Source organism: Struthio camelus, chromosome 2 (assembly GCF_040807025.1).
Source record: "Struthio camelus isolate bStrCam1 chromosome 2, bStrCam1.hap1, whole genome shotgun sequence".
Lineage (NCBI taxonomy): Eukaryota > Metazoa > Chordata > Aves > Struthioniformes > Struthionidae > Struthio > Struthio camelus.
The window spans coordinates 151,595,345-151,610,027 of record NC_090943.1 but is presented as its reverse complement, the minus strand read 5'-3'; the positions used below and the strand labels follow the sequence as shown (position 1 = coordinate 151,610,027).

The 14,683-nt window shown below is 40.9% G+C and overlaps 1 protein-coding gene across 1 annotated transcript in view; it reads right to left on the bottom strand.

Annotated features, from left to right (window-relative positions):
• The window catches only part of MMP16 (matrix metallopeptidase 16), a 186,991-nt gene extending 183,484 nt beyond the window's left edge, over positions 1-3,507 (bottom strand). The window contains exons 1-2 of the mRNA XM_009674683.2: positions 3,461-3,507; positions 1,792-1,986 (exon numbers count right to left, since the gene is read on the bottom strand). Coding sequence (XP_009672978.2) covers positions 1,792-1,923 — 132 coding nt within the window. The 5' untranslated portion in view covers positions 1,924-1,986; positions 3,461-3,507. The remainder of the gene's footprint in view (positions 1-1,791; positions 1,987-3,460) is intronic.
• Between the last annotated feature and the right edge of the window lie 11,176 nt (positions 3,508-14,683).

Sequence of the window (14,683 nt, the reverse complement as noted above, 5' to 3'; positions counted from 1 at the left end):
GAGCAAAGGAAAGATAAAAATTTCAGTGCGCGCTCTGAAATTTGTTACTTTAATACTTATGTTCTAAGAATCTCACAATTGGAAACCAGACTCCAGCATGCTATACACTGCGTGAACATGTCAGAAGACATGAGTCTGCTGCCACAAAGAGCTTACAATCAAACACAAGGGGAGATACACGCGTGTGATAAGGAACAAACAAGAGCGTCTAGAGAATAGATGACAGCAGAAGAGACAAGACCAGGGTTAACAATGAGGGAGAAGAGACCTTAATGATGGGGTAAAAAGACTAAACTTTCTGGAGAGATGCAAGCCACAGAGAGAAGCTGGAGGTGCGTGGTGTTGCGTGTGTGGTGTCACGCCAAGCAGAGGACTGCATGTGGCAAAGGAAACTTTTGGTAGAAACTGAGAGATTAGAATCAAAGTGAACACGGGAAGAAAAGTGATTTTTTTACGTTGATGGAGATTTTGCGTGAGGCAGACGGAGAAGCAGCACAGGGAGAGACTTCAGACAAAAAGGGAGGCAGTCTAGGGACAGAGGAGTGCCTGTGGGAGTAGCCTTGCCACAGAAAGGAGCAAGAACGAGTGCCACTGAGTGAGAATAAGAGCTCACATGAGGGGAAAGAAGCAAGTCTGCCTATACGCGAGCCAGAGAAAAAGGTATAGACTTCATTTCTATCAGAGAAAGAGTTGTGAGAACACAAGACAAGGAGAAGAAGCAAGAGTCACCGAGGGCGGTGTATGGGTGCAACAGAAAGTTTGGAGTGGGGCTGTCAGGACGGAAGGAACTGAAGAAACACAGACCTAACAGAAAAACGGAATTATAACATGTTTGGGAAGTTGGAAAAGCACATATAAGAGAGACACGCACAGCAAGAAAGATGAAGGACTTGGACAGGGAAAGAGATAGGGAAATGCAGAATACTGAAAATCAGATTAAAGGAAATCACACTGCAATAATGAAGAAAAGGGGCTTGCAGTAGAAAGAACAGAGTGACAGCAGGAGGGAAAGGGAATAAAAAAATGCATGCAAAGCAGATCATGATTTTCATTGAACAATGACTGTATGTAAAACTCCAAACTGAAAACCTGGGAGCGTACAGAACAGCGACGAGAAATGAACGTTCACTCACTTCGTACTGTGGCAGTGAATTCCTAAGGTCTGCCTTATCTTGGTACTCCCATATTCTGTCTCACTTGGAGAAATTCTCTTTCCTGGTCCTCCGCACCCTCTAACTTTTGCACTGTAGTTGCCCCTTTATGCCATTTGTTTCACCATTTCTAGTAGCAACTCTTTCTGCTACGTTTAAGCGGGGGGGAAGAGGAGGAGGAGACCTTAAATTTTGTCAAATATTTTACCACAAAGAAATGTGTCAAAGCCTCCAGCTTCCCTTCTCCTGCCCGTTAAACACTCTTTCATTCATTCCTCCTGCCAGGAGGGGTGGGGGGACGACGGCAATACGGCAGCACCTGAAGCGCGGGCGGCCGCGGGCAGGGCCGGGGTCGGCGCGGCGGCCGGGCCGGGCCGCGGCCGAGGGGCGGCGCGGCACCGCGCTTTGTGCCGCCGCCGCCGCCGCCGGGATCCCCGCCCGAAACGCATCCATCGAGCCCGGCGGCCCGGGGAGGCGAGCGCGGCACCGGCTGCGGGAGGGAAAGCCGACACGGACGGATGCCCCGGCGGCTGGCAGACATGGCTGGCTATTTGATTTCATTTTATTCAGGGGGGTTTTATAAAGGGAAAAGGGAGAGGAGGAGGCACACACGCTCGCACACGCATACGGCTGAGCTTACCTCCACATTGAAATACTGCTCCGCTTTGCACGCTGTAGCGCATAAAATCCAAAGGAAGGCTTGCAAGAAAAACACCCTGGACTGAGACACGAAATCCAACCGGCTTCCAGTGCTGAAGGCGAGTACGATCATAGTGAACTGTGCCTCCACGGATGGAAGATCTCTCTTTTTCTCGCTCTCTTCCTCTCTCTTTTCCTTAAACAATTACACAAACAAACCAGCCCCCTCCCCGTGTCGGTGAAGAGCCCGTAGCGCAGGTTCACCCACAGCAGGGGAGGAGGAGGAGGAGGAAGAAGAGGAGGAGGAGGAGGAGGAACAGCCACTTCACAGCACCGCCGGCAGCAGCAGCGGCGGGGTCAGCTCTCGCTCATCCTCCCCACCAGTCCCGTAAGGAGGGAATGTGGCGCCCGAGCGCAGCCGCAGCTCCTGCGCGGCTCCTCTCTGCCCGGCAGCGGCAGCACCGGCGGCAGCAGCAGCCGCCTCTCCGCGTCCTCCTCTTCTTCCTCCTCCTCCTCCTTCTTTTCCTCCTCCTCCTCCTCCCCCTCCCCCCCCCCGCGCCGCCACCTCCTCCTCCTCCTCCTTCTCCGCCTCCTCGCGGGGAAGACCGGCCCGGCCGCCCGGCTGCGCTGCTCGGCGCCCGGCCCGGCCTCGCCGCCCCGCGCCCGGCCTCGCCCCCCGCCGCTCCCCTCCACTCCAGAATGTTCAGCCGAAATCTACATAGCCCCGCCCCCGCCGGCCCCCTCCCCGGCATCTTAAAGGCGACGGGCGCGGCAGACCGCCCGGCGCTGCACCGCGGCCGCCCCTCCGCTGCTGCCGGGGGCTCGCCGCCCGTCCTCGGGCGAAGGAAGCGAGGCAGCCGCACGAGCCAAAGGCTGCGGCGGCGGAGGGCGAAGCTCCGCGCCGTAACTGCCCCGCGGCTCTCCCCGCTCCCGCCGTGCGTGGCGGGGCGCGTGTGCGCAGCGCGGTGGTTGCGCGCACGCACACACAGACGGACGGACGGCCGTGCCGCCGCCGCCCGCTCAGGGCCTCCCTGCCTGGCAGCCGTTTGTGCCGCGGGGCCCGGGGCGCGCAAGCCCCGTTGGGGGGGGGAGCGGGGAGTGCGCGCGCGCTGCCTGCCGACCGTTAAACGTCTGCCTGGGGCGGGCGGCAGCCGGTGTCCCCGTGCCGCGCCGCGCTCTGCCCGCCGGCGAGACCTGCGGCGCGGCGCGGCGCCGTGGGCAGCCCACGTACGGCCGGGCCACGGCCCTTGGCAAGGCTCGTTCGGGGGGCAGGTCCGGCTGCTGCCAGACTCGCTGGCTTTGCCTCCGTGAAGCGACCCTTGGCGCCGTGCCGAGGCGTAAGGCAATAGTCTGAAGTGCTAATTAAATTGATTGGACGGTAGCTAAGGCGGAGGGGCGCAGTTGTTCAAAATGCAGCTGCTAATGGGGAGTGATGGTCGCATCGTCGTTAGGGTGTCCCGAAGGGGTCCGTTCTTTCAGTGACTCGGGAGGAAACGTAAAATCTCTGCTGATGAACTTTACAGAGGATAAAATAATGGTAGTGTAGTTACCAATGATATAAAAAAGTCAGTTATTTAAAAAGAAAAGTATTAGCTTGGTTTAAGACTAATGCTGCCAAATGCATCGTCATATATTTAGGAGGGAAAAAAATGTATAAATCGAATACTTACGTCATAGACAACCTGTATTCTGGATGTTGTGATGTTCAAAATGCCTTGGGATTAGTGCAGATAAATGACTCTTGGAGTCATTTAATGCTAACAGGGCATTTTATGCAACCTTTTGATGTGTTAACAGGCTTATCCAGTCAAAGGAAGGTGGCGTGGTCCATAACATTAATGAGACAAACTGTTGAAGTAACGCATCTTGTTCAGATATGTGCAAAAAAAAAAAAAAAAGGAGCAATTCAGAAGATTCCAAGATTTGAAAATTTATCTTATTTTTACCTCTGAAATTCTCAATAAAGATGCAATGGCATTTGATCATGATATAGAGTTAAGCAGAAGTAAAGACACCCGTGGTAGGCAAAGGCTCTTTACTCGGATAGATGAGGCCACTGGCTGGAATTGAAACACATTCAGATGAGATGCATAAAATGTTGATAACACCTAACAATTGGAGTGGAGTGTAGGATTATGGTAGGTTCTCCATCATTCAGTGTCCTAAAAGTAAGACTTTTATCTCTGAAGAAGTCATGTTCTGCCTCACCAAAAATAATGAGGTTTAAGCTGAATGCCTTGTATGATATACTATTTTTCATGTTAACTACTTAAAGGTATTTCCTGTTCTTCACATCATTAGTGACATGGATGATGGAATCAGCAGCAAGCTAGAAGGATCTATGGGCGCTTGGGAGGACAGTATCAAAAGACAAAATGATATTAACACGTTGGAGAAACAGCCTAAAAACAGCAGGAAGAAATTTAATACTGAAAAATGCAAATTATATTTAGGAAGAAAAAAGGTAAAAGCAGAACAATACTGTTAAAAGAGCAGCATTTCAGAAAAGAATCTGGGGGCTGTAATGCACTATAAAATAAATATGAGTCAGCAGCATGCTACAGTTAAAGAAAAGTCTCATTGTGCAATGTGTTAATAGGTGTGCAGTACATCTGACAGGACAGATGAATTTTATGCTAGGGCCCGATGAAGCCAACTGTGTTTGGTCTAAAAGTAGAGAGAGTACAGAGCAAAATAACAAAATAGTAAAACATTTAGAATGTAAGACATATGCAGAAAAGTTGAAAGAACAGAGTTTGTTTAGTCTGAGAAAACAGCAGATAAATAGTCTGTCTATATGGAAAGTGTTGCTGTAAAAAGGACACAAATATTTAATTCTTTTTGGGTTCTGTGTGAAGGAAAAAATAAATCAACTGAGTTATTCAGAAAGTTCAGATTTAATATTAGAAAAAACTTTCTAAAATACGAAGGGGTGCCGTTTGGAAAAAGATACCTAGTGGGAGGAGGGTGCAGTCTCTTTCATGCAGAGGTTTGATAGACAATATTATAGCTGTACTCTGTCCATCCTTAGTGCAGTGGATTGGGTTATGTGATCTAATAAACTTGTTTCTAATATTTCAGTAATTTATTTCCTTTTATTAATGTGTATGTTAACCACTATAACTAGTGGCAAAGCAATACTTCATATAGTCCGTTTTGTTTCCCTTTCTTCTAAAGGACTCTCTCCTAGTTTTCCCTCCCAGTGAGCACTAGCTCTATTCTTGCTCGTTTATTTTGTACAGAATATCATTAGTGTAATACCTGGAAATGGAAACAGAAATGGAAATAGATATGTTGCTGCAATGGGATTTCGTTCATATCCCATGTCAGAACTGCTGTATTTATTATAGAAGGCATGGGGCCATGGATACAGCTACCTCCTTCCTCTACGCTGTATCGGTTACGAGAAGAAAGAGGAAAAGCAACAGCAGGATTAGAGCAGGATAGAACCGTAGGGAACAAAAGAACCTGAATATTTGCATGGAGGGAGAGGCCACACAGGTAAAGAAAGAGATTGGTAGGGAATGAGAGTAGCAATGTAGGAATATGAGTGCCAAGGGAAGAGACAAGGCATATGAAGGGCAAAGAAGATCTCTGAAGTGAAAAATATAATTCAAGAACGGTTGTGTGAGGGAAGAAATGCCAGCAATGATGGGAAAGGGTCTTGAATATTTATGAGTAATCTGTAGGCAGGAATATGTAGGAGTAGGGTCAGAGCCTCATGGGATGTGTAAGAAGGAAGAGAGAAATAAAGATATTTAAAACTCCATACAAAGGGCTGTTTATAGGTACCTGTCTATGGGAACATGAGGCAGAGTCAAGAAAAGAGCAACAGAAGTAGAAGGCTATATACCTCTTACAGGTAGAAAGCTACATACCTCCTTCAGACAGGAAGAAGAAAAATCCGGTGGAAAGAGAGCTGTTTATTGAGATACATGAATGATTCAAGACCTACATTTTTTAAGTGGCTTGCAAATTTCCGTCTTTAAATACATCAAATACCTATACGCTTTCTTCCATTCTTAACCCAGCAGTTACTAGCAATAAATAATAAACTGAGTGGGTTTGTAGGAAAGCAAAATTGAAAATGTAAGCCAAGCATCAGTTGCAATAGTCTGCAATATGGTTTCCTTGTCTCAGAGAACTAATTTTAAGGGTAAAATCTCCTCTATGAAGACAGTTGTGAGGCCTTGAGTTATTTTGGTCTTCGTGGTGACAAGGTCCATTTCAGCAGTTAGAGTGTGAATCTCCTGATTTCTGGAAGGTAAGAGAAATGACCAAAGAAAGTAGAGAAATAGGGATAGAAAATCCAATGCTGTAGCTGAAGACCGAGGGAAGTACGTTTCAAAGAGGAAGAAGGTAGTATTAAATAAAAATGGCTCCTGGAGGAAAAACATCATGAAGCACATAGCGTTAATAAAATCTTTTTTTCAATAAGAACATTTTCATAAAAACATTTTTAATAACGTTTAAGTTGATATAAAGTTAATAGTGAACAATAGTTCTGAAAAATCCACTGAAACAGCCAAGTTCCTATCTAACTGTTCATATCAAACTTTATTTTGTTTACTTTATGACAGTTTTCATGCTGATGTTTTCCCTCCCACTCATGATACGTTCTCTCCATGCTTTTTGATACTTGGCTTCAGGTATATCAGCAATTTCCCAACATACATGTTTCTAACTGAAGGGTTTCCTACAGCCAAAGCCTTAAAAATGGTCCAGCTGTCTTTTGGATTGTGTTGATGGTTGCTTACTCAATTTACAGTAATGTCAGAATGGCAGTTCAGTGGTTGTTGTAAGTTCTTAACCGTTTGTGTTGAACATTAGCTCCTTTATTTTTATGGGATGCCTTGTATATGAGATTGGCATTGTTAAAAGCTAACAAAATAGTACAGTACCAAAACAAATAAATAATGCACAATAGCAACAGGTGAGTCTGACAGACTTGAGGAGAAAGAAGCAAGGAGTTCTGAGACACTATTCTGGCATAGCTTGAAGAGCAACTAAAATGCCCAAAGTACTCTTGGGAATATTAACAAATTTGGTCAAGAAAGAAGCATGTAGGCATTTTTCATAAATACTGTGTTTTATAAATATTAGAAGGTTTTGTTCCTGGGTGGCTTCTGCAGACATAAAGGCCTCCAAAACTCTTTATTTTGAATCTAAACTGGAAGGTAATTATCCCAGCTTTTGTGATGCTCTAACCTGGCTGGAAATTCTGCAGCAGCACTGGCTAAAATAGACCTATTTTAAATTAGGAGATTAATAAAATAAAAAAAGGAATTGTACTTAGAACCTGTGTCATTATGTTGCTCACATCCATGAATTTTGTATTGTCTGTTTTCAGGCTTCAAAGCATTATTCCCTACAATTTTTTAATATGTGTACAGCATAAACCAACATTGGAAAAGTTACCTAGGGAGAGGAGAATCTGGGCAATTAGAGTCTGAGAAAAATAGTTCTGTATTTGGCACCTGAAGAGTAAACCTAAGATTGTGGAATGCCCTGTATGAGTGGGATATGTCTGGCAAAATGAGTAACAGTTACATAGGTAAGAATGTTAGCTTTTAAATATCATTGGTGGGTTTCAGAGGTAATTACCAATGCCATTAGTGAAATTATTGCATCTCTTAGAGGTATTGTTCCACAGACTGAGGAAAACAAAGATGCATCAGATTATATCTGGCATATACTTTTAAGGGTATCTGTATCACCGCAACATAGTTTTGTGTTTTTTTCATTTGTTTGCTTTTATGTGAAATTAAAGTTTAGGTTCTAAAAAAAATAGTTCTGCTTTTTGGCAGCCCGAGGAGTGGAGTCGCTTCCCTCAGAAACATAGGATACATATTACTCCTTAAGACCATCTTAGTTTACAGCATTCAAATATGAAATTTTGAATCAATAAGAGCTGTTTAAAGAAGAAAGACTGCACGCTGTGCTTGTAAAGAGAGAGCGGTATGAACAATAGGAAATGTATTTTAAAAGGGTCCACTTGAAAGAATATCTGAAGAAGGCAGTCTGCAAGAAACAGAGTTCATCCAAGGTTAAGCTTATATATTACTCTGTTCTGAAATATACCCAAAGTGACAGATACTTATCAGATAGAAACAGGTATTCAAGTGAGAAAGGAAAAAATCACACACAAAGGTTTCGGTTTCTCTATGTCTAGACTCCTCCAAATACAACCAGTTTGTTTTCTCCTTTTGTTGGCAAACTTCACTTCCACGTTAGGGTAATCTTAGCATTCTTTTTCTCTAACTGGCTAATATTTTGTCATTTGAGAAATCGTGATCGGGTCAAAGAAGACTATAGAATAATGCATGGTCTCATGAGCCTAGCATTAAGTTTTCATTTAGAATCTCAGCTTTGTAACTTGTATGCTAATACAGTCTAATAAGGAACATTTAACAATTTAAGAAATACATTTTTTTAAGGGAGGGAATATTGAAGTGTGGGTGTGCTATTTTAAACCCCCCTTACCCCAAAGTGAAAAAAGTGGGGAAGATGAAGAGAAGGGAAGACTCAGAAACGAATTCTGAGCGTAGTAGGGCAGACATGTTTACTAGGGCTGTACTATTCGAAAATGCATTGCACACAGGACCCAGTTACACCACAACAGATTATCTCACCTATCCATTGGGGAATATAAATTTAGACCTGATTCCATTTTCTTTTGTCTAGGCTCCTCTCATTGAACAGTCTTCAGTTCTTTTGTTTTTAAGACGGTTTACTTCTCAAATAGAGCGATGTTAACACTCACTCTTACTGGTGGCTTTTAATTTATATTTGTCCTGGAAGGAGGGGATAGGCATGAGTGTAAAGTAATTGAGCTTAAACTGAATTTTACTCTGTTCAGTTTTTCATCATCCAGTTGTTTCCTGACTAGCCTGGCTAGTTTTTGCTATTTCAGTGGCAGTTATGTCTTTCATTTCATTCTAGCAACAGGAATTTTAAAATATCATATTGTAAGAGTAAATATGTTGCTGTGGATGTGGTTGTTGGCAGGAAAGAGGAGGAAATTTCTTAGGATCTGATGTCCAATCTTAATTGTATTAGGAACATTTCTTCCAAAAAGGTGCTGCATGGATTGTTCACAGTGTCCCTCAAGTGTCCTGCCACAATAGTACAATAGCATTTTGGAAGGAGAGGATCGTGCAAAGAGATATGTTTCAACCCTGTGTGTATATATGATTGTATTATAGGCGTTTGTAGCATAGATTTTCAAAAGCAGGTTTGAATTCATTATCTTTCTGTTGCTATCTTAGGCATTTATTAGCCTTTTAAAAATCTGTTTATATATGGCTACTGATAAATCTGAGAGGAATAAAGAGAAAGTACATAGATTATGAAATGGTCTTTTATAAAGTCTTACGGGCTCCGGTTGTTGTTACCCGTATAATTTAGGAGCAGCAAAGTCATAGGAAAACTATTGAAGTTGTTTCCAGCACCCCACAGGCAAATTTTTGCTCTGTACGGTGTATAATTATGCCCAAACACAACCATAGCCCTTTTAATATTTAAAACTGCCTTTTTAAAAGTAAACCAATAGATTTATATATTTTTAATTATATATTTTTTAATTTCCTTACTCTAAGACACACAGATTTTCAGATCTTTCCTCTGTCTTCCGTCAGGATTTTTCTGTTCTTCTCAATTTTATTTTCTTCCAACTTCCATATTGCAAGACACCTCATAAAATCACAGGAATGAGCTGTACAGTATTTCCATATCATTAAGGGGCTTTCCAGTAGAGATCCCAAGCATATGTTCTTACTCGTGCATAAGTGAAGAAGAGGCAGAATTAGACCTTTGGCTTAAGAGAGGCTTCCAAATAGCGCTCAAACTTTCAGGTTGAGATTTCCAGGTCACCTAACAGATCTGAACACCTCATTCTCATTAATTTTTATGGAAACCGGACAAACCTATTCCACAGGCATGTTTGAAAACATCAGGCTTACACTTCATCTATTTCATTGTCCTGTGGTGGAAAAGGATGAAGTAAAAATGAGGGAAGGGAAGAAAAAAGAGAATTAGAAAAAGACTTCATTATTAATATACATAATTTTTAGAAGTACATTTGGTACTATTTATTTAGTTGCTTAGTCAACACTTGAAGTTTGTACAGGGTTTACCTGAATTGGTAAATATTGCAGGTGCCCAACTTGTTAACTGTCTGAGTGAGAGCCTTTCTCACTCTTCATATAATTTTGTATGATTACTATTGTTACTATGTCCAGCTATTCACAGTAAGAAATCACCTTTGTGTAATGGGCTTTATGAGATGAAGAGCCTGTAGTAGACTTCCTGGGCCATCAGCTTTCACTGACTTAAAAGCCGCTGAAAACATGTGTACCCTTAGAAAGTTCCTCACGTCACTTGCAAAAATATGTTTCCTTGTCACAATGAGTAAAAATTCTGGAGGACAGAGGAAATGAGAATGGCATTGTTAGGAATAAGTGGTTATTTGGACTGTAACACATACAAAGGTTGCTGTTCTGTGAGTGTGTGTGTGAGAGAGAGAGAGAGAGAGAGAGACCGGGAGAGATAGAGATCAAGGCCAGACTCCAGGTTCTTTTAGTACAGAGAATATAATCAGTGGATTTTCCTTATAACTGACCAGAAAGCTTCCAGAAAGTAGGAGAGATGGAGATGGTTAAAACAAAGGCTTCTTGCTTTCCCGAAGCCCATACAGGTAATTAACTTTGAACACATGATATTCATACATGTTTAATAGTTAACAAAACATATGTGATATGTATATTCAGTATGCTTACAAGAGCATATATATGCATAAGAACTAACAGAGAGATAACAGAAATAAAAGTTCAGGCAAAAGAAAATTTCCCAGTAGTTGTCTGAGAAAGTTACGTTCTGCGTAATCTCACTATTCAGTCTGGAACATCCACCTGTAAGTTTACTATTTTTATTTATCAAATAGGTAAGCTTGTCTAAACTTTAATTATCATTACACCTGTGAGACTAGAGTTCATAAAAGAATTTAATTGGAAAAGTCTTTATTTTTCATGCTGTTTGTACTTCTCTTGTTATTTAAATGAGTGACATAAGATACATATAATTGTACTATTTCTTTTAAAAGTGTTCTGACTCTAAGCGCTGTAGTTTTTTTTTTTCTCAATTATCATGAAAACATTAAAAAAATGAGATTTTGGGGTTAAAAATTTAAATATCCACGGAGATAGAATTTATGTTCCAGCCACATAAATGATCAACAGTCAAATGAAAATAGCTAATTTTACCTTTAGACAACGAATTCGAATACATTTGTAATTATATGTTCACACAGAAAACATGCAGAGAACTTTAATAATCAGATGCCTTACAGAACTATGCAGGCTCCTACAAACCCTGGAAATTTCCAGTAGATGTTCCGCAAAGAACTTGTGCGTTAAAAGTCATTTGCTTAATATATGTGCAAATATTTTTGAAAAATAAACGCTTTTGAACATGTACCTCAGGAATAAAGATGGAAGGCAAATATTTTTTGGAAATCAAATATTTTATAGTTAATGATCTATTCAGCTCTAAAAAGTATAAAGCAGATAGATAGCCACACTTCTGGCATTCAGGTGGATCATCAGGTCAGTATGCTGTAGATCGTGCCACTTTCGTTGTTTTCAATGGAACTAACAATTTTTACTACCTAAGAATCTGTCTCAGGAAATTTACTTTTGACCTAAATAATTTTCTGTAGCAGAGTACAACCAAATACTTTGCTAAGACATGAGAAAAGAGATTAATGCATATATGATGAGAGATGCACTAATATAAATGTTGTTTTCATTTTTAATATAATGCAAATTTCAGACAAACCCAAAGTCTGTGGAATTTAAGTCTAGCATGATTATTGCTGCACTCAAAAGTGGTTCTGGTGTATATTAAGGGGGCTTTTTTATTATACCATTTTTCAAATAATATTTTTTTTTCCTAATCACACCGTACAGTTCCTTGGATTCTTACTAACTTTTCCCCCTTTACAGGATAATGATTTATGTAATGTGGTGTGCCAACACACACCACATATTCTTAACGTTTTTATCACTGGATATGGACTTTTTGAAGCCTCAAGAATTTCAGGTTACTCAATAGTACTTCATACAATGACCTTTGGCATCATAGCATCACTGGCTTCTGGGATATCTCCGCTCTCCTAACTTCCCATAGAGTCCAAACAGTTCACATTTTGCATTTTCAAGCTTCGATGGTTCAGGTCCCAAATTTATGTAACCTCTTTGCTTTATATGTTTTAGCTGAATGCTCTGTTCCCCACCAAGGCATTTTGTTGTCATGGTGATAAAAATATTTCTATTCCACTCGGTGTATTCACCAATCGATTCAGCATATTTTTTTCATGGAGGGCAGTGGGGATTTCAGTTTGAATCTGTGGGATAGTGCATGACTAGGTGATGAAAAAAGTTCCTTTGTTAATTTATAGTTGTTAGAAATCCAAGTCTTCAGCAGTATGCTGTCATTTTAATTTTAGGTGGTCAAGGTGAAATCTCCAGAAGACGCTGGAAAATATTGTTCAAGTTCAGTTTTCAGTAGTTTTATATCAAATTGGAAAGAAGCTGTTTTTCTCCCAATTTACCCATTCAAGAAAACAGCTTCTATGAAGGCCTGTTCCATATTTTCATTAATGACTTAAAACAATGAAATAAAGGGTGTGGCTATGCAATTTGCAAATGACACAGTATTTGTGGCATTTGCAAGTATTCTGGAGATCAGTGGATGTTAAAGCAAAGGTCCCAAACCTCATTAAATTTAATAATGACAAATGCAGGTGCCATGCTTGGGAATAATGTCATACGGGCAAATACAAAATGAGGAAGAACAATGGAAGAAAGTCTGAAGAAAAGTACAGATGTCCCATAATCTGAATACAAGTTAGTGGATGTTGCTGCAGAAAAACCCAAATGTCATTCTGGGAATGCTTCATGGAAAATTGAAAGATCTAGGTGATCATTTTTCTTCCTTACTCAGTCTTGGTATGGTCTCTGCTAGAATTTTAGGTTTAGGCACTAAAGAAAAAAGCAAAAAGAGATTCCTGAAGAGAGAAACAAAATGATCAGGGATTTTGAAACGTCCAAAAGGTTTTGCTTTGAATCTGAAATTGGATGTGTTTAGCCTAGGAAAGAAAACACTACACAGGAAACGGTAATGATTTCTATGAAACATGTACAGCTATCATGAAAAAATATACATATTTCTTCCTGATCACTATGAAATTTAAGTACATATAGAATTCCATAGGTAGTATGGAATACTCATCTTTGAGGATAAGAGAGAAATATTCACGTTTATCCAGTACATACTTTAAATTTATTTATAAGGATAAGTTTCTCCAATTTTATTGTTTTCTTTTTTTGGCAGGAAAGGTCTTCACATGATGGGAATTTCTTTAGGCTCTCACATGTTAGTGGGCTGTCTAATGGGAGCACTCTCTGAAACACTAGTATTTTCTCCCCTCGTTTGTGCTGACAGATGAAATATTTTTTTTAGCTCTTGGAACTAAAAGCTTTTCATTTAATGATTAAAAACGTACTTAGTTGGAAGAGTATGAGCCTGCCGTTCTGAGAAGATGATGACAATAGTATGATTGTGATGTAATTACGGCATGTACAGCTTTGGGAAGTGATCTCAGTTGCAGAAACTCATAACTCACCATAGTAGTTGCCAATACAATCTCTGAACTTGCCTCTACATATGGGGAAAGGATAAAGTTCTGCTTGTACTTTCTGCAGATGCTAATAATGAGACTACAGCCATCTTGTTGCCCTTCTTAAAACATGAACTTGAGATCCTGAATTGCTAGTAACGCTAGCCACAACGGCTTAATAACATTTCTGTTTTCTAGATCACATCCCCATATTGATAGCTGAACAAAATAGATATGTAAAATAAAGGGTTTCTGGTAAATGAATCTTGGTAGATAGTAATACTCTCCTAGGTTTGAGAGGGAGGTTGTTGTTTTTATTGTTGTTTGTTTGTTTGTTTGTTTCAGGAATAGTTGCCAAGCTGCTAACTATTCCTTGAGGAGGAAAGACTGCAGGGACAGCATAGCTTTCAGACCTTGATCCGCACAACTGAAGACCACTCTGCCGTTAATGCAGCTGTAAATGGGTCATTTAAAGACGATCAGATGCATTGCTTATCGTATCTTGGTCACAGTCAAGAAGACCATAGATTTAGCCTCAGTAGTGAACACGAGGAGGAAGAACGATCATCTCTGAGCATGTAGTGCCTTACAAACCCATGGTCCATACAGCTGGAAACCTTTGCATGAGTAGAGCAATAGACAGACAAAAATGAAAATAGAAAAACAAAATATGGCAATAATACTGTTCAGAACACACATGAAGTGAGGAATGCAAGGGCATGACCTTTTACTGAGTAACCTACTCATTGTGCAAATGATTTTCATTAAGGCAAGCTAGTGAATACAGGGAATGATTTCTGTAAATATACATTCAAATTTTTTAAATAATTCACTTGAGCACTGTGTTTCTTGGTTGTGTTTGTCTATGAATATTCTAGTGAACGAGAATAAATGGCAACATTGTATTTATTTGGTTAGTTAGCTATTTTTAGGAAATGGTTTATTTTAAGTAAACATTGGAGAATGTTTTGGGAAGATGAGTCTTGCAACTGTAAACAAAGCAACTAGTCACACCAACTCAAATGCATTGCTCATCAGCTGCAGGTAACTTGAAATCCAAAAGAAAGTCCTAAGCACTTGGACTGCAGTATTAAGCTTCAAGAACCAAATCTTCCCTTTTAAAAAGTCAGCGGATACTAATGTCATTCTTCAGTATCACCTCTCCTCCTTCGAGCAGTTATCTGGAGTGAAGTTGAAGCAGCTCTGGAGGCCCTGT